The 22,281-nt window shown below is 39.7% G+C and overlaps 2 protein-coding genes across 2 annotated transcripts; one reads left to right on the top strand and one right to left on the bottom strand.

The window, feature by feature from the left end:
* Positions 1-1,385: 1,385 nt before the first annotated feature.
* LOC135262768 (alkaline ceramidase 3-like) lies at positions 1,386-8,630 on the bottom strand. The gene is made up of 11 exons (XM_064349960.1): positions 8,304-8,630; positions 6,974-7,084; positions 6,742-6,794; positions 6,402-6,454; positions 5,523-5,604; positions 5,026-5,061; positions 4,121-4,179; positions 3,892-3,993; positions 3,156-3,260; positions 2,945-2,990; positions 1,386-2,857 (listed from the first exon to the last, which is right to left on the bottom strand). Exons 1-11 carry the CDS (start codon positions 8,401-8,403, stop codon positions 2,804-2,806), a joined length of 801 nt encoding a protein of 266 aa, XP_064206030.1. The 5' UTR covers positions 8,404-8,630; the 3' UTR covers positions 1,386-2,803.
* A 1,654-nt stretch (positions 8,631-10,284) lies between these two features.
* LOC135262766 (retinal guanylyl cyclase 2-like) lies at positions 10,285-22,010 on the top strand. The gene is made up of 19 exons (XM_064349957.1): positions 10,285-10,923; positions 11,182-12,000; positions 12,991-13,292; positions 13,964-14,318; positions 14,985-15,069; positions 15,333-15,429; positions 15,541-15,675; positions 15,767-15,847; positions 16,187-16,363; positions 16,776-16,932; positions 17,133-17,282; positions 17,370-17,518; positions 17,800-17,963; positions 18,566-18,758; positions 18,933-19,107; positions 19,509-19,607; positions 19,883-19,977; positions 20,079-20,164; positions 20,737-22,010. The coding sequence occupies exons 2-19, from the start codon at positions 11,256-11,258 to the stop codon at positions 20,819-20,821; spliced, it is 3,330 nt and encodes a 1,109-aa protein (XP_064206027.1). The 5' UTR covers positions 10,285-10,923; positions 11,182-11,255; the 3' UTR covers positions 20,822-22,010.
* The last annotated feature ends 271 nt before the right edge of the window (positions 22,011-22,281 follow it).

Raw genomic sequence — 22,281 nt, forward strand, 5'->3', positions numbered from 1 at the left:
AGTTTCAAAAGGAAATGAATAAACATGACAAACACTTGGGAGACAGTGAAAACGCAAACCATCTTTTCGCATACAGTATCATGAATAAATTAAACTCGTCGCAAGAATGTCATGACATACAATGTTTTCCTGTAAAGGCAACAGCAAAAAGTTAAACAGTAAAAATTTACCTTTACACAAACTTTTAAGAACAATTAAGAATGAATACTAGGTAAATACATTTAGACAAAATGTTACACAGTAAAATCATCTGAGAATCATCACTACAACTCCAAAGCAGAGCTATGGCATGGTTCATTCATACTTCATTCATAGTTGACATACAAGATTTCTAGACTATTGTATACCTGTTGTCCAACACAAGAGCTTCACACATTAGCTGTAAAAATGTTGGACCATTTCATTACAGTACACAATCACAACAACTATAATACAATTCTGGCACAAAATTCCTCTCATATCTTTGGCACAAACATAACCAAAACTTGTGTTCTGTGCTTATATAAAAGACAAAGCCAGAGAACAGTACAGTATATAGAGGTATTATACTTGAGCTGGCTGTATACAGTTTAACTGCTAAACCACAACAGCAGATGATTAACTGTGTGTCATTCAAGGGCTACCAAAACATTCATTTAAAACAAGCTGTTAAAGACTTAACATTGTGCTTTAAAACATCTTAGTTGCATACCATGATATTGGAAATGATGCAGCAATGATTAGAATAAAATAAAATACACTCAGAATTACATCTGTGTGCTTGCTTTTATAATGCAATTGGCCACGTGCACCTCAAATCTGAATAATATGGGGAATTTGAACTTTCCACAACTTAGGGGAAAGGGAAAATAGCGAGTGCTACAGTGAGTGAGAAAATAAGCAACAACAGCATGATTTAACCCCATTGTTGACTGTCGATTAATCAAATATTTATGGTTGAGACCAACAAGGTGGAAACATCCTCTTTCCAACACTCAGGATGGGGCCACAGCCTTATAATTTCAAGTCTGCTAGGTGTTCAATGGACCGGGAACAGTCAGGGATGAGGAGAAACAACAGGGCATGGCGAAAGATTGAGTTGTGCTCTGAAGAGAAACTGTGGTGAACTAGACAGATTTCTTGGCCAGAGACTAGTGAGAGCTACTTTTCCATGACAAAGGTTTTTCATACTTTGCATTGTTTACTAAATTAATACATATCAGGTAGTAGCTAAAAAGAACTGTTAAATGTTCACAAAATAATAATGTTACTAGCCCACTGGCTAAATAAATTATAGCACTCTAAGCTAAACAGTTAGACACGTGTATATATTCGGGACAAAGTCATAATTTTCTTGATTTGGCTCAATACACTTTTATATTTGTAATCAAACAATTCACATGTGGTTAAAGTGCAGATTATCAGCATTTATTAAATGGTATTTTTATACATATTGGTTTCACCACGTAGAAATGACATCACTTTTTATACATATATCCCCCTATTTCAGGGCACCAAGTTGTTTGGGACAAATGCGTTCACAGTTGTTCCTGATCAGTCAGGTGTGTTCAGCTACTTCCTTTCTGCAGGTATAGGATTGCTTTCAGTACCTAGTTTTGATTCTAGGCTTTTGATTGCCTTTGGAGTCAGTTACTAACGTTTGTCAACATGAGGACCAGAGTTATGCCAATGAAAGTAAAAAAAAAGCCATCACGAGGCTGAGAAAAAACAAAAACAAAAAAAAAACACATAGGCCAAACCTTAGACTTACAAAAATCAACTGTAATCACAAAGGTCCTGCTAGGCCAAGGAAGGCCTCTACAGCTGATGAACGAAGAAATCCCACCATAGTTATGTCAGTGGATGTGGAAGTTATTTGTGAGTATCCTCTATCATTGAACTTTGTGTATCTTGGTAATAGCACATAACAGATACCAGATCACATCAGATCTGAGTCAGATCATTTCAGTCCCACAGTGTGCAGTAAAAAAAAAAACTGAGAAAAAAAGATTTGTGATAATCATTGAGATGCACTTCTTGCACCAAATTGTGCAAATGAATTTAACATACACAACACATCTACTTTTAAAAACAATAAATAAAATGACATAATGTAATGGCATAACATTCCCTTTGGTTTAATCTGTTTGTGACCAGCACAAACATTGCCTATGGTCTCCTCCAGACATAATATTGGCATAGGTAGCATCAAGAACCCCCTGGATGCTAAAAACCACAAAAATTATAATTCAGAATAACATAATCTCTAGCATCTGCCAGAACCATATTTATGTTAAAAGGTCTATAATATTCATAATAAACTAGAAACAAGTAAGCATCACTTAAATTCGTTTCTTCCCATGTTGAAGAAAGCAACCAAAGCTTGTTTCCCTTTGTCAAGGGTCACGTCATGCATAAGCCCTTAAATCTCCTGAGTGCATGTGATGTGTGTGTGTACGTGTATGTGTGTGTGTGTGTGTGTGTGTGTGTGTGTGTGTGTGTATGTGTATGTGCGTGCACTGTATGAATATAATGATTAAAATGATTAATGATCAATGTGAAAAGTTCCTGACATGTTCACCACTGACATCTGGCCTACTCCATTAAGTATCATGAAAACACAGCTACTCATTTCCTAGAGAACACTAATCTTGAGAATTCTGTGTGGCTGAGAAGAGGAATTCTTTTGGCTGAGCTGATGGGAGAGAAGCCTCTTCGAAGCCTCTGTGAGTTTACTGAAGTCATCGGAATTCCAGTGCGGCCACACGACATGCCACCACAGCTTGTGTGGAGAGGCAGCATTGTCTCTGATGCCAACTCACCCTCAGCTGCTCTTCTGGGACTCAGTGTCAATCAGGGGCCAAAATCTACATATAAACTGAGCACAATTCACATTTCACCACAGGGAACAATGCTAGAGGACCTTAGAGGATTATTTTTTTTTAGTTTAGTCAGTCTTACTGACCTGCACTTTCGGTCTGTGTTTGAGGTAGGTGCGTCTTATCTGGATGCTTTTGGAAGAAGCAGAATCAAGATTTTCAGAGGAAGTACATACTGATCAGGAGCATAGCCCAAAGGCAATTTCATTTTCATGAACTAGTAGACCAACATTTAACCGCTTCCTGTTCTTTTCCTCTACAGTGTGCGATCATTCTAAACTCCAAAACTATTTTTACCTGTAGAGAATATGCAGGTAGGATCCCACGCCTGTTAGAATGTGCCACCAGGCATGGAATTGAGTAACTGCACCTACAATGGGGGGCAGCCTTTCTCGAGTTGCTCTGTGGGCAAGAAGAAACGAGAGTCAGCCACAAGACAGAAGAGGTGAAAGACGCCATGCATTCTTCAGCTCAAAGCGACAATGACACTTTATAAGGATCTCTCTTACTCCTCACAATCTGCTTATAAAATAACTTCATAAGCACACGGGTGCACTGGCAACAGTGACTAATATGTGTACTGCACAGTGCTGAGAAAAAGTATTTGCCCCAATCCTGATTTCCTATATTATAGCATATTTGTCACACTGAATGGTTTCAGATCTTTAGACAAAATGTAATATTTGATAATGGGAACCGTACGTTATTATTTTATTTAATGAAATACACCCATATTACCCATGTGAAAAAGCAATTGCCCCCTTAAACTTAATCACTGATTGCACCACCTTCAGCTGCAATAACGAACATTCCTATAATTTGTTATTAGTCTTTCACAATGCTGTGGAGTAATTTTGGGATTGTAACTCCAGGTTTGCAGGTTTGATTCCCAGTTGAGTCACTACCATTGTCCAGAGCAAGCTACTTAATCTTAATTCAGAAAAATATCCAGCTTATAAATGAATTGTATGTAAAGAATGTAAGGTTCTCTGGATAAGAACATCTGAAAAATGCCTAAACATAAGCTGTTTACCTTAGTGTATCACACAGGAGATTGTCTATGTTCCACAGAATGAAGCCCAACAGGAACAGACCTAAAGATGTGTAGCACAGTGGTCTGAGCCATGGATATACCCTGTAAATAGAAACACTTAGTCACATTCAGTTACATGGAATATTAATGCAAACTTCGTAATTGAAAAACCTGACTCCTGTATTAACCTGTATTAAGGTACAGTTTGCATTGGGATGCATATACTTACCATGAAACTATGAAGACAGAACGAAAAACTAAGGCTCCCACCATTATTCCATACATGACCTGAGGAAGCACATATATATTAGATAATTATATACAAGGCAGATATAGTAGTCTGTCAATTTCTTCTACACCCTGAAAATAACAGGTACTTGCTGTATCAGATATAATTCCAACATAATTGTCATTCAGGTCTTAAGGTCTATGAGCAATGATGCACATACTCTAGGGTTGAGGTGGACAACAAGATTGGTATTGGTTTATTGTTTTCATGCCAACTTCCGACATTTTAGCTACACAATAAGCACATGAATGTCAGCCAAAGACTGCTCTTGTGTCGCCATATAAAACATTTTTCCATGATCTGCTCTATGAGTGAACTTGTGTCGGCGTAGACAAGACAGCTGCAATAAAGACATGCTGCCTCTGTAGGGGTCCAAGAACTCTACTGGGATTGCTCTGATTAAAATTTTTTTTAAAAATGTATATCGTAGAGTAAAAAATTTTGGAAGGTCGCTTCCTGTTCCCACATGCTACTCAGGTAAAAAAACAAACCCAGATTGGCCAGATGGTGGCAGTATAAGAAGAAGCTTCCTTTATTGGTCTATCACTTTTGAACTGCTTGGTCTATTGTAAAATGTTTTTTTTTTTCTTAGATTCCCTGGCTGATAACAAACAAATCCTGAAAACCGAAGGCCGATTCTCCCATATTGTGAGAATGTCGGGACGTGGACATCCAAGCCCAGGGAAGGATTACCCTCTCCTGGTCAGCAGAATAGGACAGTAACTCTCACCATTACAGTGTTGAGAAGATTTTTCACTTTTTACAAGTATGTCCAATCTCCCAACATTACTAACGAAAAACAAACGAATGGTGAAATATGGGATAGTAAGTGTTGCTCTCCTTACCTGATGAAATACAGGCTCCTTCCACTGTAGGTATACCTAAACACCCATGGAAATAAAATATCAAAAGGTAAATGGTCAGAAGGTTCACATACACATCAAAAACTCACATTATCTAAAGACAAATAACTGCATATTATACACACACATATATATATATATATATATATATATATATATATATATATAATACATTTGATGGAAAAAAACTCTATAAGGCAGCACTGATAATGCAAAAATAATATAATGCGTATTGGTTAAAATATATTGTATAAATGTATACAGCTGTGCAGTATCAACATTTTTGTTTTCATTACTTTATCCATGTATTTGACTGATATTTTAACCTTATTTTTAATGTATTTTTATTCCACTCTGAAGCACTTTGCGTTGCTTGATTCTCTGCATGGTGCTCTACAAATAAAGTTTTTTTTTTTTTTATTAAATTAGGGTCTACTATTAAGTAAGTTCCAAATAGAAAGGGAGATAATGAGACTTACCACAGTCACTATAACGCTGAACGCAAGTAATATCACTATGGGCAAACAGCTGATTGACTTCTCCTGCTTGAAGCATTCACATCTAGAAAAGTACCATGAGTATGTTGTACATGAATATACACTGAGCTCCATAATGTTTTTTATTTATTTGGCTCTGTACTCCACAATTTTAGATTTGTAATCAAACAAGTAACATGTGGTTAAAGTGCAGCTTTTCAGCTTCTACTTAAGGGTATTTTTAATACATTTTTGTTTTACCATGTAGAAATTACTGCACTTGTTTTACACTGTCCCCGATTTCAGGGCACCACTAGGTTTGGGATAACTTTCTTCATAGGTGTTTCTGATTAGTCAGGTATGTTCAATTGCTTCCTTGGTGTATGTATAAGAGAGGTTTCATGATCTTGTATTGTCTTCTAGGCTTTTTTATTGCATTTGGAGTCTCTTAATTGTCAGTATGGGGATCAGAGTGAAGGTCAAGGGAACCGGTTTGAGAGTGACAAATGAGAAAAATAAGATGTGCCAAACCTTAAGCTTATCAACATCAACTGTTTGGAATAACATTAAGAAGAAAGAGAGCACTGGTGAGCTCAGGAATCACAAAGGGCCTGGTAGGACAAGGCAGGCCTTTACAGTTTATGGCTGAAGAATTCTCATCATAATGAAGAAAAACCCCCAAACACCTGTCTGACAGATCAGAAATACTCTTCTGGATGCAGGCGTGCAATGAAAAATGTCACAAAGAAGCACAAATGGAATCACTTTAGTCTCTTTTTTTATGCACCATATGGACTTGACTGAATAGTCAAAAACCTGCTCGGCTCAAAACAGCCAGATAAGAAGGAACTGAACGTTTGTATAAGAGCAGAGAGCACTTACAGGCAGTAGACAAAGACACAGCAGCAGTAGATCATGGGTAACTCATCAAGTAACTACAGGAGAGAAACAACATGAGGGAGAATAATAATGAATATGAAAACAGGTTCCTCAATCCTCTGTTAAAGTTTATTTCAGTTTCATATGGCCCTTCTGCCCTTCACCATCTTAGCATGACTCTTGTTTCAAGAACCTGCTACTCCCTTTTTCAGACACGGCCACATTTTATCTGAAGTGGTATGCAGCCTGTGTTGAAATGCATTATGGGAATAGAAAAGGTGCTATTTCCGATTTTCAGTGGGAGGGTCACAAGGAAATATCAGATACAGATACAACTGCTCACCTGCATCTCGTACTGCAAAGTCATGTGGAAGCACCATGAGCCAATACCGACCACTGAAAAAAGCGAAACGTTCACTCAAAAAGGAACTTGCAAAAACAAAAACAGCATGAAGTTTAAGTTGTGGGCCATTCGATTTAACAAACAACACACAACTGTAGCTGAAGACAGTCATTTCGCAATACATTTACAGACTCTTACAGACTGAAAGCATTTGGAAATCCAGTCTTCTTACCTGCAAGTCCCAAAAATGAAAGTAAATAACAGATTTCAAGGCCATCTTTGAGAGCCTGTATGGCACCATAAATTGGAGGTAGAATCATGATCAGGTTGCTCACGGTGTTCCCTGTGGAAGGACACAGTACAATGCATCAGTGTCAGAAAACAAATCTGTGAGTTTAATTACATGAGAACCTGACACATAGACATATTTCAGGAAAGTGAAACAATACCTTTATACAGTGAATTCCATAATGTTTGGGACAAAGAATTTTATTTCTTGACTGGCTCCACAACCCAGAGCTTTTTTGTAGAACCCCCCCTCCATTAAACCATGCTGTTTTAATTCTCTGAATTACAAGTCTCAACACAGCATACACAAGTCTGTAATCACTAGAAAGGCAGTTATGTGGGCCAAGACCCACTGATGGGTCTAAAGAGGGGTTACAGAAGGCCATGAGAACTGCATAGGTACTGTGTACAATGAAACATAAGGGGCGCAAGTTATATATTTAAAATTATTTGACTCAATGATAGTTACACATCTGCTATTGTTCACAAACTGATGGTATTTTGTCATTGTCTCAAAAGACAGAGCAAGGTCATGGAAGGGTTGCTACGCAAAATACAAATCTAGAGGAGCAGGTTTTTCATACCTCTTGTCAGGTTTAGCGCACCTTACAAATGATCATTATCATTAACTGAAAACAATGGTGTGGGTGCTGGCCCAGGTAGCTGGTCAGATAATACATAGCTGTAGGCCTCATTCTCATATTTCACAAGCTAAATATGCTATAAACAAACAGAGATATTTAAACAAAATCTGAAAATGACATTAAACTGTGAAAAGGAGGCTCCATGAAAATGTAAGTGGATCATTAAACTTTTTACATTTATTTATTTATTTTTTTTCCCTGATGGGTGTATTCGTTGTGTTACAGTAACACTGCGTTACAACTTTTAGCCTACGTACAATAGCCTACAAGAATACAGACATCGCAAAACCATCGGTCTATCTTCTCAGTTTGTAAAACAATAATGACCCGATCATTACAACAGGATGGATAGTCCCTAGTTCCCGGATTGACATGCGAATACCCCAGCATCATTAACTCTGTAACAGTTATTATTTTGTTCAGTCACATGGTTGGAAAATGAATGGTTTGCGTGAATGACGCAAATAATAAGGCTTTCGTTTCGAACTGAGCGCTATTTCTCTTTGGCGCTTCCCGAACCAGTGCCGGATCATTGATCAATGATCAGTATTTCTACAGCATCAGTGACCGATCGCAATGGTCTCATTTACGTAAAATTGTTAGTTTCACTTTCATATACGGCGTACTTACAGAATTCTGCGATATAAGAGGAGACAACATAGTTTTCTTCACACCAGTCTAAGGTTGAGGTCGGCGGACCCCAGAATCCTTGCCTCTCCCAAGGAGCCATGATGGATACTGAACAGTTAGCTGTCCACCGGAGTTGGGAGTGCAGTTAAATCACCATAGGAACGTACTTTTATCTCAACTCAAACAGGAACTGCTGTATGTGGTGCAATCTGATCTCAAGTGAGGGTAGTCGCGAGGCAACAACAACTGAACTCCAGCACGATTTCCCTCGTGTTCATTATGATGTTGTGATCACTATCAATTGAGTATTAGAGTAGGCTCCAATAAAATTTTTAAACGAGTATTAATCAGAGACAAATACCAGTGCTGTTAAATGTTTTATATTACTTGGATTTGGCAGACTCTCTTATCCAGAAAGAGAATGAGAAGACAGGTGCATAAATCTGGGATGAGCAACAGTAACCGTAGAGGTAGGAGGTAAATGCTCAGAAACCACAAATGTGAAAACCTAGGATTGATGGTAACCTAGTTAAGCCTTTTAGGGAAAATACACTGCATCCCTATTGGTGAGATATGCAACTACTCCCACACTACTAAGAATCCTGCCTAACACTAACACTGTAAAAGGCTAGATAGGCAGAAGCCTGCCTTGATGCCTGTTGAATAACTCAAACATCAACTAACCATATAACAATGCAAACATTATCAAAACTAATTTAAGTTATGCATGTGTTGTTTAGAGATATGTGTCATTAATTGTAGAGATTTGTCAGAGATAGGAAATGCATCACATTGTTATACATCTACAACTTTATTGAAGCATACAGTTGTAGATACCATACAATGCAGTATAGTATTTCAAAGCTACATGCACCAGAAAAAAATAAATAAATAAGGAAATCATGTTGCTGTTTAGAAAGGTAAGTTTAAAGAATAACTGCCACTTATGATTGTAAAGCTCAAACTGATGAAGGGAAATTGGGCAGCCAAGCATATTGCATTGAAATTTAAAATGAATGTGACATAAGTGTAAAAATACTTTTGGGGTCCACCAACTGCAAAAGTTGAAGTATGGCTGTGCAGTAATGTTTAGTGCAATGCACATCATCATCCCTTCATTGCTAAAATCCAGACTCTCCATTGCATGTGGTCCATTGGTTTCTCTGGGAGGATATGGCATTACATGGGAAAATATTCAATCAATCATTCAATCAATATTATGACCAATCATGACAAGGAACAGAACAATTCAAGCGGTTGCCTCTTTAACAATAGTTTCATTGTCCACATCTCTACATTGTTTGCGGCTTTGGCTGTCTTCAGCACCTATGCCTTGAGGTGCTGACTATACATTTCTTATAGCCTATTTGTGGCAGCAGAACTGAGGTGTCAAGGTGTAATATAAGAGGCTCATCAGCTTAAAGGATATGGGTCAGCAGAAGACTGGCATCACTTACAGACACCTGCATGCACAATCATCTTCACCCCTACCTGCTACACATAGCTCCAGAACACTTTCTTTTTGGTCCTCAATGACATGTAGAGACAAGTAGTCACATGCCTGGTATGGTGCGGCACATTTAATATAACTACATGCAGTTTGACAAATCAATATCAACCTTTGAAGATTTTAAGGGTACTTAAAGGCCAAAATATACTCAAATTCAGTAGCAGTGAATTATATTTTTTTGTTTTGTATTTTTCAAAGTTTATATTGTAACTAAGAAGGCCACTATAGGTGAACATTCTGTGTAAACAAATAAAAAGTTTAATTATCAAATTCTTTGACGTATATACAGTACAATACAAGCATCTGCTAATAACACCGATACTATTGTGCATATTTTTCTTCTCTGAAGCATGACTTCTTATTGCCTTCAATGCTGTGTCTATATGAGCACAATCTCCCTCTGAAGTGCCAGCATTTATATGCAATCCTCTTATTATGTGCCTGACTGTGAATGGATTAGGTGAGATTGTGACATGCAGGGTTTGTCCACAAGTAAGCTTTGCTAGTACTTTGCTGGAAAGAGCACCAGAGATGTTGGCCTTCAGCCCCAAAGGTAAAATGAGCCATTTCTGTTGATTAATGAATTAAGTTTTATACAGGATTTTATTTTGGGTCAAACCTTTGGTGAACCTTATATTAATGCCACGTGAGCTTAGAAATGTAGACAGACAAAATTTATGGAAAATGTTAAAGATTTCTTCACATACACTAGATGGTGCGAGTGATTTTTTTTTTCTCAGAGCATATTACATAGGACTAAATACCTTTTAGGGCTTCCGAAATCCTCTCTCATTGCCGGAATTGAAGACTCAGTCACAATGCATCTCCTCGGACCGGTCTGAGAAATATTATTATGTGTGGCTGGGTCTTGGAAATGACACAATTAACGTGTCTGTCAGCTGGAAACAAACTTTACACCCAATCTTTTATGGGAGAAGAGAAGCATATCGATTTCTTCAGAAGTTGCGTGTAAATGCCGTTATCTGTGATAGTTGAGTGAAGGCTGTGACGCCAAGACCAGGAGAAACAAAAGAGAGCAAAAATAATACTCTTGGATAACAGAACTATTGTGCAGTAAATGGTATGAACAGACAGACGGAGATGAGAGTGGTGAGTGTTCTTTGAAAATATTCCATTTTCGTTTGTTCATCATGGGTGCACAGAGTTTTTGTGTGTTTTATTTAATAAATATACCTTTCCCTTATGGATGAATCTAGGCATTGGTTTTCAGTGTCATCAGATATGCTAAACATCTATCTTTTACAGCTGTTATTAAAAAACAAATTGTGGTGCTATAAGGGCAACAAAAAGTGAATCTCTGTTACTGAATGTTTGTCATCAGTTGATAAATGTTTCCTTTTTTCACAGGTGTGTTTTGTCTTGACGTACAAGGCTTGGTAATGTAACAGTGCACTCTTGGATCCGGAGATTCAGTTAGAACAATGCAAAATATTCCTCTTCATTTTGTAGGCTTTCTGTCAGAATTATTAAACCATCCCTCTTTTTCTCTCCTCAAGCACAGACACAGCTTCACGCCATTACCATTTTCTAACATTTTACAATGGGTAATGTTAGGGGTACTGATGTCTCCATGTTGTGTTCAGGGCTTGACTTTTAAAGTGGGGGTGCTGGGACCCTGGAACTGTGACCCAGTCTTCCCAAAAGCCCATCCTGTTCTTGCAGCCAAGCTGGCAGTGGGCCGGATAAATGAAGACTTCAGTTTAGATTTGGGCTGCAAAGTGGACTTTGTGATTCTCCAGGAGGCTTGCGAGACGTCCAAGGCACTGACAAAATTTGTGCAGTATGAGAGCTCCGTCCAAGCCTTCGTCGGGCCATTGAATCCTGGGTTTTGCAACGCAGCCGCGCTTCTGGGGAAAAATTGGAACAAGGCTATTGTTTCGTGGGCCTGTGTTAACTACGAACTGGATCAAGGACACAACTACCCAACCTTTGCCCGGGCTTTGCCTTCACCAACGACGGTTCTGTTCACCGTACTAAAGCACTTCAGGTGGGCCAGCATAGGCATCGTTTCTTCCAACGAGGACATATGGGTGGACACGGCCAGCAAAGTGGCTGCCTCCTTGAGGAGCCGAGGACTACCTGTGGGTATTGTTGCATCCATTGGGAACAATTCCACTGAGATGGAAAGGACTCTAAGGAGAATTCAGCAGGCTGGAGATGTAAAAGGTAAGAGCGTCTCATTAATGAAAATTGCTTTTATGTCTTCTGAGCATCTGCCTCCATAGAAAAACTATGAGATCCAGTGCAAGGTAATGTTGATGTAAAGAAGAGTCCAATTGTTTTGATTGTCAAAGCTTGGTCCCAAAAAGAGGTCCTATGTTTAGCTCCTCAACTCCCCTTATTTGAGGTAAAAATCTGATGTGAAACTATCATAGGGTAAGATATGTTGTCAAAAGAAAGGTTTCTTTTCATTTTGAGCACCATATAGAGACTTTTATGAACTGGACTTGTCGTATGTCTGTATGTGCAAGTCTTGCTTTTTCGCTCTGTAATTTACTGGTGTTTTACTTGCTATTCTGTATCTACACCCTTGTCTTTGTTCTTATGACTCATTCTAAGTAAATTAGGTGAATATACTTGAAGCACTTTCTATAAAATATAAAGAAAACAGTATTTTAAAAAACAAGAACTATTGTGTTTCAAAATATTTGATCATGTAAATTTTAATAATGAGAACGCTACCTCTTCTTAAAAAGCTTTGTGTTGAAGCAGGTGTCCTGAAGTGTGGGACAAGGCAGATCAGTTCATTGCCTGGCTCCTCATATAATACCTACCCCTATCCTCAGGCAACAAAAATGTTTCTTCCTTCTGTCATTGCTTCAGAAAACACAATGTGAAATTACTGGTGCTTGTGTTGCTTAGCAGCCATCTATTCTCAGAACAAATCAGTGGAAGGCATAAGAAGCAACCATGATTGTCGCATTATGAATCCTGCCATTGTCTCGACATAGCTCAGGAGGTAAGAGCAGTTGTCTGGCAGTCGGAGGGTTACCGGTTCGATCCCCCGCCCTGGGCGTGTTGAAGTGTCCCTGAGCAAGACACCTAACCCCTAATTGCTCTGGTGAATGAGAGGCATCAATTGTAAAGCACTTTGGATAAAAGCGCTATATAAATGCAGTCCATTTACCATTTACCATTTGTCTCTGTGTATTCCAGTCATTATCATGTGCATGCATTCCTTGCTGATTGGCGGTGAGCCGCAGGCCGCATTTCTGCTGAAAGCCCAGGAAGCTGGACTGACCAGCGGGAGGTACGTCTTCGTGCCGTACGACTCCCTGCTTTACAGCCTCCCGTACGCCAACATGTCGTACTCCGCACTGCGGGACAACGGCAGGCTCCGACAGGCGTACGACGCCGTGCTGACCATCACCGTGGCTTCTGAGCTAATGTCGTTCAATGAGGCGTACAGCATGGCCAAGCGCGGGGGCGAATTCTCCTCTGCACCTGACCCACAGCAGGTGAGTCCCGCTGTTCTCTCCACAAACAACTTCTCATGGGGTAGTCACCCAGACAGTGCATAGTTGTCCATTCGTGGGTGTTTGGCTACATTTTAAAAGGGATAAGTTACAGATATATACAGAATTATCTTGTAGCCCACATTTCAGAATTAAATCCCATTTATATCCAGCACTACAGGACTGTTAACAGTCTCAGTCATTCAATGAATTTGCATTTTGTATTTTTTTTTTTTACAGCTGCACTGGCCCAGGGTATGCTTAGGATAGCACAGGATTATTTAAACTAGGGACTTGGGGGCAGGGAGGTCAGAGAGTGAAAAGTGTAGAGTGGTGCAGACTGCTCTGAAGGACACTGTCAAGCCTACCTATACTAGTGTGAACACCGATTAAATCTTTTTAAAGCAAAATTTTAGTAAGGGTGGCTTGGGACAGTGCATCTGCTGGCTCTGCCGTCCTGCCAATCGAATAGGCATTACAGTGTACAAAACTGTTTAATATGGGACTTAACTGATCACATGTCTGTCATTACACAACTTTCCGAACACAACTAAATACAGCACTTTGTTTAGAGCCACCAAAATCCTAGGGCCGGCCCTGGCTCCGAGTCCCAAATCATGTGAAAATAGTTTTTGTCTGATTTTATTTTTTTTTGTTGCCCTTTTTCATTACAGGTGTCACCGCTGTTTGGGACAATATACAATGGGATCTATTTCATTGCCAAAGCCATGCACAACTCCAGAAAGGCTGGCAGATGGCTGTCCGGGACCAATGTGGCATCCTTCTCCAAGAGCCTCACATTCAACGGCTTCAATCAGAAGATACAGACAGACAGTTTTGGGAGGGGTCTGACCAATTACGTGATCCTCGATTCAGATGGAAAGGGAAGCCAACTCTACCACACCTACCTGGTTGACTTGAGCACCGACCTGGTGCGCTTCGCAGGCCGGTCCATTCATTTCCCAGGAGGCACCCCACCACCAGCTGATCCCAGCTGTTGGTTTGAGCCCGATAGCGTCTGCACCGGAGGTAACACATCATCTCAGTACTGTATGATACACTATTATTTCCACTGAATGAATCAGCTGTGGCATTGCAATTCACTGCTTCAGTATATTATTTACATTACTTTTTTTAATGAATATGGATTATTTTCATTATAAGCTGACCGTCTCATTCCATTTCAAAAATGGCTGCCATTGTAACCTATGCAGTAGATAAGTGGTGGTAACATTAATGAACGCCAGAAATCTGTTGAAAATATGAAAATAGAAAATATGTTGAGGTCAGGGTTTCCCAACAAATTTACACCGTGCCCTTTTGAGGTTCGTATAAAATACAGCATCTGTGCAAGGGTAACTGGAGATCATCTACTGATCGGTGAAGTTCCAAGATGGCAACAACGATTATCCCGGTCAAGAGCTGTTCGATTTTGTTTATAACTGAAAATATCATGATATATACAGTAGATAAAAGCTTTGATTGAGTGATAAATACCCCTTCTTCACAATAGAAGGGCAGTATGTGGGGTCAGATAGAGGGGTCAAGTAGAGAGTAGGTCAAGTTTAAAATATGATGAGAATGAATCGCTCATTGAATTTGTATTTTCATGCCCTCATGGCTATTTAACAGCATACACTGATTCACCTTAAAAAAGCTTATCCATATTTGATGTCTTTTTCTATTGTTTCTTAGGTGTGGAGCTAACCAATGTTATCCTTGTGGTTGTGTTCATTTTTACCCTTATTGTTGGTAGCATGGGTTTAACTTTGTTCATAAGGTAAGGCATCATCTGTTTTATTTCCAGTCCTTACTTTTCAAGGACCACAGTGCCATTCAGTTTTGACTCAATATTGAATAAACTGCCAAACCAAATTTGAAATAAAAGTGAATAGGACATTTTTCCTTTGATTCTTGATTTGCAATCTGCAGACAGTAAGGAAAGTTGTGTAATGACAGACGTGATCAGTTAAGTCCCATATCATACAGTTTTGTACACTGTTGTTTTTTTTTTCTTAACTGTAATGCCTATTTGATTGGCAGGAGGCGGATCCAGCAGATGCAGCTGGTGAAAGGGCCCAATCGGATCCTGCTGACCTTGGAAGACCTCACCTTCATTGAGCCAGAACTCAGCAACATGGCAAGTGCCCCCAACTTACTTGTACTTCAAAAAGATTTGTTGACCATCTCTGGTCACACATAACTGCACACAATAGGCTGCGTGAAATAATTTTATTTTTGTGTCCTACAGAAAATAACTTTGGAAGACCTCAGCGAGTTCAAAAGTGAAATTGGCGATAAGAGTGGGAATTCTGCAGACGGCTCCCACTCTATGAACAGTAATGCAACAGCAACACATGAGACTTCAAATGTTGCCGTTTATGAGGTATTGCGATGAAATAACTTGGAAGATTTTTAAAAACCTGTCAGATGGTTTCTGAAACCTTTGCTAATTGTAGCGATTTTTTTATTTACAGGGTGACTGGGTGTGGTTAAAAAAGTTCAAAGAAGGACAATTCAAAGAGGTTAAGCCAAGCACCACAAGACTTTTTACAAAGGTATCTTTGTTTCTTATCCCTCTGAAAAGCATTGAGAGAGGTTATGTTGGTTAGAAAGGTAACAGGATTACAGTGAAATAATTTAAATACATCACCTTTCTTTAACTCATACTGTGCTTCATCAGACTCATTTTGTGTTAGTATTTAAAATGCAATTCATCAACTTTCCTTCTTCAGTAGAATTGACTAAATGGGATGACGAATGCAAATATGAGATTAAAGTAATAATAAAATAAGATGCTAGCAATGTTGCTGCTGTAATCTGACATGAACAGAGCTGCCAATGGCAGTGGGAGGAATTGTTTTTGAGTTAACACCGTTTGTGCTGGACAACCCCAGATGAAGGACCTCCGCAACGAGAATGTCAACCTGTTCCTGGGCTTCTTCGTGGACTGTGACATGTTCGCCGTGGTAACGGAGCACTGCTCCCGGGGGAGTCTCCAAGACCTGCTGCGCAATGAAGACGTCAAGCTGGACTGGATGTTCAAGTCCTCCCTCTTACTCGACCTCATCAAGGTCCATTTCACTGTCTCGGGGTGCTGTGGCACAGGATTGTAAAGGACAGCGAGGCTTATAGCCTTCTGAAAGGGCAAAAGTTTAATAGGAAAAATAAGTTTGGCCTTTCTTGGCCTTGCGCTGAAAGCCACATTCATTCAGTTTGAGAGAATCAGATAAAAGCAGCACTATGTATACAGTATATCAATGACTGCTTATTTGTAAATGTTTGAGACAAAAGTTTGTAATCCTTGTTCACCTTCTCTGTCTTCACCACAGTATGGCAGGCAATCATTAGGTTTAATCATTAGGCACTAATTTAATTTGTACTGTATCATATTATTATTATGAGTATTGTTATTATTATTATTATTATTATTATATCTTTACGAGCTTGATCAAATTGTTGGTAAGTAAAGTTTGTGTCTTTCAGGGCATGAAATACTTGCACAATCGTGAGTTTCCCCACGGACGTCTGAAGTCTCGTAATTGTGTGGTGGATGGGCGCTTTGTCCTGAAAATAACAGACTATGGCTTCAGTGAGCTTCTGGATACCCAGAATGTTCCAAAAGAGTTGCCTCTTCCTGAAGGTACAGCTGTTGGGTGGATTTTTGCCTTCTTTAATACCACAAAATTCAGCTCTTCCTTAGAAAAAGCAATAATGTGTCCTCGTGAGAAACATTTCATAATTCATGTTGTTTTGTTGAAAAAATATTACCATAAACGGGGAATCACAAAAATCATGTGTCACATGAATGGGTAAGAGGACATGTATTGCATATTTCATCAGAACTGTTCTGGACGGCTCCTGAGCTCCTCCGGGACTTGGAGATCTCCCAGAAAGGGACCTACGAAGGAGATGCGTACAGCTTCGCCATCATACTGCAGGAAGTGGTGGTTCGTGGACCACCTTATTGCATGCTGGGTCTGCCTGCTGAAGGTAAGGTTTTTTGAGGTATGTGTTTGATGCAGTGTTCCCCTCTGTGTTGCCAAATACTCATGCCATTCTGGCCTACCTCCGCATTAGAGATCATCAGGAAGGTGAGAAAGCCCCCGCCCCTGTGCCGGCCCACAGTGGCCCCAGACCAGGCCCCCCTGGAGTGTATCCAGCTGATGAAGCAGTGCTGGAGCGAGCAGCCGGACCGGCGGCCTACATTTGAGGAGATCTTTGACCGAGTGAGCTGCATTTTGTTCCTCTTTATCACATGATCACACCAGGGAGAATAATGAATAAGTACACTAATGTGTGCAAATGTATGCTATTGTATGCTAAATGTATAAGTCTTAAGGTTTTAACTGCCATCATTTGAGGATTTCATTTTGAAGAGTGCTTAACTTGCTTTTTTGTTTGTGAAAGAAAAAACATGCATTTGTTAATTACAAATGTTGACTGACTCCAATAATGCAGCTCTAACAGCAGACTGTATATTGGTGTGTCTGTGTGATATGCACCTTAGTTCAAGACCATTAATAAAGGTAAGAAGACGAACATCATCGACTCCATGCTGCGCATGCTGGAACAGTATTCCAGCAACCTGGAGGAGCTGATCCGGGAGAGAACAGAGGAGCTCGAGGTGGAGAAGCAGAGGACTGAGAAGCTCCTTTCTGAGATGCTGCCACCGTGCGTCCCCTTGCTGTTCCTGCCAAAACTCACAACATACTCTATAATGCAGTGGTGGAACATCCAGGGTTCAGAAAGTCAAAGTGCTGCCATGTGTTTCTTCCACCCATGAATCACTAATTAGTTTTACCTACTAGAGGAAGAACTGTGCTAATTAGCAAATCCAGATGATTGGAACAAAAGGCTGCGGAGAACTTTTACTTTCTGAACATGGATTTTCCACCTCTGCTATAATGGAAATTTACAGTCCTGACTGTGGACACGGTCCATATTACATTTAATCGGAAAAGCCATTCTAGTTGGAGGATTGATTTTAATGCTTTATATGTTCTTTCTATTCCATGAGCAAACAAACTAAATAAATGTAACAATTTGGTTTCTGATTGTCATTAAGCCCAAGTACTGTGTTTCTGGTTTAACAATGGAAGACCATCAATGCTGTTTGTGGATATTTCCAGTATTGTAATGCAATACTGTTAACAATGGTTTACTTACCTTTGTGGTGTCTATGGGTTTTAACTGCCATTTTCACCTGCCTTGAACATGAAACAATGCACTCCTGAATGTTACACCTCAGGCACTTCTGTTTTTCCTGCCTGCAGGTCTGTTGCAGAAGCCCTGAAGACAGGTGCCACAGTCGAGCCTGAGTACTTTGACCAGGTCACCATCTACTTCAGCGACATTGTGGGGTTTGCCACCATCTCTGCCCTCAGTGAACCCATTGAGGTGGTCGATCTCCTCAATGACCTTTACACTCTCTTCGACGCCGTGCTTTGCAACCATGATGTTTACAAAGTAAGCAGCCATTTTGGCTCCTTTTAATAGTTTCTTTTAAACAATTATTTATTAAAGTATACTAAATTTCCATTTGAATTTTCTTTTGTGTTTTGAGCGAGGGCATAGGAATGGCCATTATAGTTTTCTAACATATACGTTTCCCTCAGCAATAAGCATGGCTTTTTCCCTCAGGTGGAGACTATTGGTGATGCCTATATGGTGGCTTCCGGTCTGCCAAAGAGGAATGGAAACAAGCATGCGGCAGAGATTGCCAATGTGTCCCTGAACCTCCTCAGCTCCGTAGGATCCTTCCAGATGAGGCACATGCCAAGTGTCCCGGTCAGGATTCGAATTGGCATACACTCAGGTGAGAAATGCATCTCAGATTATGGCTAATGCACACAGGTCGGCAGGGGTTGTGTGTGAAGCCCAGTCTCATCATTTCCTCCTCATCATGGTGCTGTAAATAAAAAGGCCTTCTGTTGTACTGTTCAAAGTGTTTTCCATCTTTAAAGGGATGGTGTGCACTTGCTAGCCTTCCTACACATGTTTCACTCATTGCCAGGGCCATATTATATGTCAATACCACATTAAATCAGTGTTTGTTTGTTTGTTTGTTTGTTTTTTCCAAAATCTTGCAAGATATTTGTCCTGTATAATCTGTAGAATGTGTCTATTTGTAATGAAAGCCACGTTAATGTGTGAACAATATTGAATTTTATGTAAAATATGCATGCTTGTGGTGACAGGGGGGCTTTGTGTGTGCAGGGTCATGTGTTGCTGGGGTTGTGGGTCTGACCATGCCTCGGTACTGCCTCTTTGGAGACACGATCAACACCGCCTCGCGTATGGAATCTACGGGCCTGCGTGAGTTGCGTCTTATTCAATGTGTATGTGTGACCCATTATAATGAAGAAATTAACTGAGGGGTTGCTGGTGGCTCATCCTTTTAAGGCACTGTTCTAGTGCATGGATGGGCCCTTTGGTCTAGTTTTATATGTGGAGTGTGTGAGTGCTGACTGGTGGGGAGCCACACAGGGCTACACACAATTGGCTCTATTATCACAAGGCTGAACTGTCACAGCCTATTTGATTCATATAAGGAAAGTTCATTATTTAATTGAAGAATTGTTTTCCCTCAGCTTTTAGAATTCATGTCAATATCACCACTGTGAAGATCCTTCGGTCTCTGAATGAGGGGTACCTAATAGATGTGAGGGGGAAGACAGAACTAAAGGTAAATAAAACTGTTGCTTTACTTTTCTTCCAAATTATCAGGGTTATAAGCCGTTTGAAAATAGGAAGTTATGTAAATGAGAAACATGTCTTTCTCAACAGGGTAAAGGCATTGAGGAAACATACTGGCTTGTTGGGAAAGCAAACTTCTCCAAGCCATTGCCAAAACCTCCAGAGATCAAACCAGGGTATGTTATCTAGATGTGTGTGTGAGTGTGAGTGTGTGTGTGTGTGTGTTTGTGAACTTATAATAATATCTTTGTGGGGACCAAATGTCTCCATAAGGATAGACAGATTAGGAAAATGATGCTTTGTGGGGACCTTTTGCTGGTCCCCACAAGGTCAAGGGGCTGTTTTATGGTTAGGACTTAGGGTTAGGGTTACAGTTAGGTTAAGGTTAGGGTTAAGATTAGGCATGTGGTGGTTGGGGTTAGGATTAGGGTCAGAGGTTACGGAATGAATGTAGGTAATGGGAAGTGTGTGTGTGTGTGTGTTTATATGCTGTCTGAGATTGTAATGTATTTTGTATGCTGTGCACTGCATGTAACAGGTGTCTACTAAGCAAAAGAAAAGCTAGTTTAGCAGATGGTGTATAGTCCGGAAGCTAGTTTAGCAGATGGTGTATAGACACATATATGCACATCTTTTCCCACACCGTTTCTACAGCCTGGTGCCAACTTATTCAATATAATCTGCAGTCAGTTCCTAAATATTTGTGCAACTGTGCAGTTAAAACCCAGAAACTTTTGATACCTTTCAGCGATAACTGGCAGGAAATGGTGACCAATGAAATCAAGTCTATCTTCCGGAAGGCCAACAGGCCAGTGGACGGGCCCAGAATCTGAGGGAAGCAAGAGGAGTGGAATGGTGAAGAACAGAAAAGCCTTTACCCTGCAGCTACAGGAGAGTAAGACGGGGGTTATCACTCTGCCTGGTAACTCTGGGTTATCTGAAGAACGGTAATAGGATTACCAATTGTCTAATCTCGTACAGGCAAGCACAGCAGAGAGAATGCACTAATAAAGTGAAGGTCATTATAGCACTGCGTATGGAAGTATATGTATGAGAAGAACAAGCATCACTTACCTATTTAAAGGAATTGTCTTTAATGTGCATTTTTATTTGGCCACTGTGTGGCTCTTTGGAAGAACAGATGTTTTTTGTTTTTTTCTTTCCATCACATGCAGACGATTTAAAATAGTATAAAATATTATTGTTTTATTGCTTTATTTTAGACATCATCACTTCATCAAGCATGTGCAAAGTAGATGTCATAATTATAACTATACCTATCGAGCTGGGTTGGAGAATCATGATTTCAACTGTATTTGATGTTAATTAGGTTATGAAAGAAGTTTAACATCCAATTTTGGGCCAGATTTACTAATGCTTTTGTGAGTCACGTGAGTCGTCGATCGCAAGGCGTGCTTGCCTCCTTAATCAGTATGCATTTAAGGGAGGGTCAAGTAAATAATGGGCGGGGAGAAGTGTGGCGGATTATGTTTTCCATCGAGTTTACAAAAGTTCACGCAAAATTTATCTTCTTCTAAAGAGCAGGTGTAAATTATGGCACAAGAATAGACATCAACGATGCACTGAGAAAATCTGTACAACAAGAATCACTCTATTTCAATATTAAATCATTAAACAGTACCGATTAAGCAGCCAGGCAATCATTAAAGCTGGGTGTTTGCCATAAAATATTGGCTAATGTCACAGAGCAGTCACACGAAAAGTTGTTAAAAATCACAGAAAACTAAAAAAACAAGGCAGAAATCACGGTGTTTAAAAACATGAATTCAATAAATTAACCAATACATCTCATGCACAGCATTGGGAAATGATTGAAATCATTTCTGAAATTGCAGCAACAGTAACTAGCGCTTGAATTTTCAAAAAAAATCAGTGGTCAGTCGGCAGCTGGTGCATTTAATTTGATTTGTTCATCATGGAAAAAAAACATGCTTTTTGCCTTTAACAGATTGTTAGAAACAGAGCATGCACAAATTGCATTACTAAAATTTTTTTTTTTAATACTTACTGTGTGTTTGTTTTTATTTCTTTAAAGTTTCTTTAACCTGCTTTTTTCCTCACTAATAATTGTCTATTACTTCTCAATGATTGCTTTTGCACCACATCTACCCGCCGTTCACTGAATGTATACACTGTATTATGACGTACCATCTGCACGTTCACTTAACCGGCTACAATATCGCCAGGCCATATGGATTCAACCGAAGCTCAGCTGTGCTTACTGGCCTGTGTTCTTCTTTAAAACTACGGACAGGTTTGACCATGAAATTTC

The sequence above is a fragment of the Anguilla rostrata genome, chromosome 9 (assembly GCF_018555375.3).
Source record: "Anguilla rostrata isolate EN2019 chromosome 9, ASM1855537v3, whole genome shotgun sequence".
Taxonomy (NCBI): Eukaryota; Metazoa; Chordata; class Actinopteri; order Anguilliformes; family Anguillidae; genus Anguilla; species Anguilla rostrata.

Bases quoted from the DNA above. Each gene is read 5' to 3' on its own strand.
- LOC135262768 (XM_064349960.1), bottom strand. From the start codon at position 8,403: ATGGCTCCTTGGGAGAGGCAAGGATTCTGGGGTCCGCCGACCTCAACC. The intron at 7,085-8,303 runs GTAAGTACGCCG...GTCCTTCCACAG, and splicing joins CTCTTATATCGCAGAATTCT to GGAACACCGTGAGCAACCTG. The intron at 5,605-6,401 runs GTAAGTGCTCTC...GTACTTTTCTAG, and splicing joins TGTGTCTTTGTCTACTGCCT to ATGTGAATGCTTCAAGCAGG.
- LOC135262766 (XM_064349957.1), top strand. From the start codon at position 11,256: ATGCAAAATATTCCTCTTCATTTTGTAGGCTTTCTGTCAGAATTATTA. The intron at 15,430-15,540 runs GCAAGTGCCCCC...TGTGTCCTACAG, and splicing joins AGCCAGAACTCAGCAACATG to AAAATAACTTTGGAAGACCT. The intron at 20,165-20,736 runs GTATGTTATCTA...GATACCTTTCAG, and splicing joins CCTCCAGAGATCAAACCAGG to CGATAACTGGCAGGAAATGG.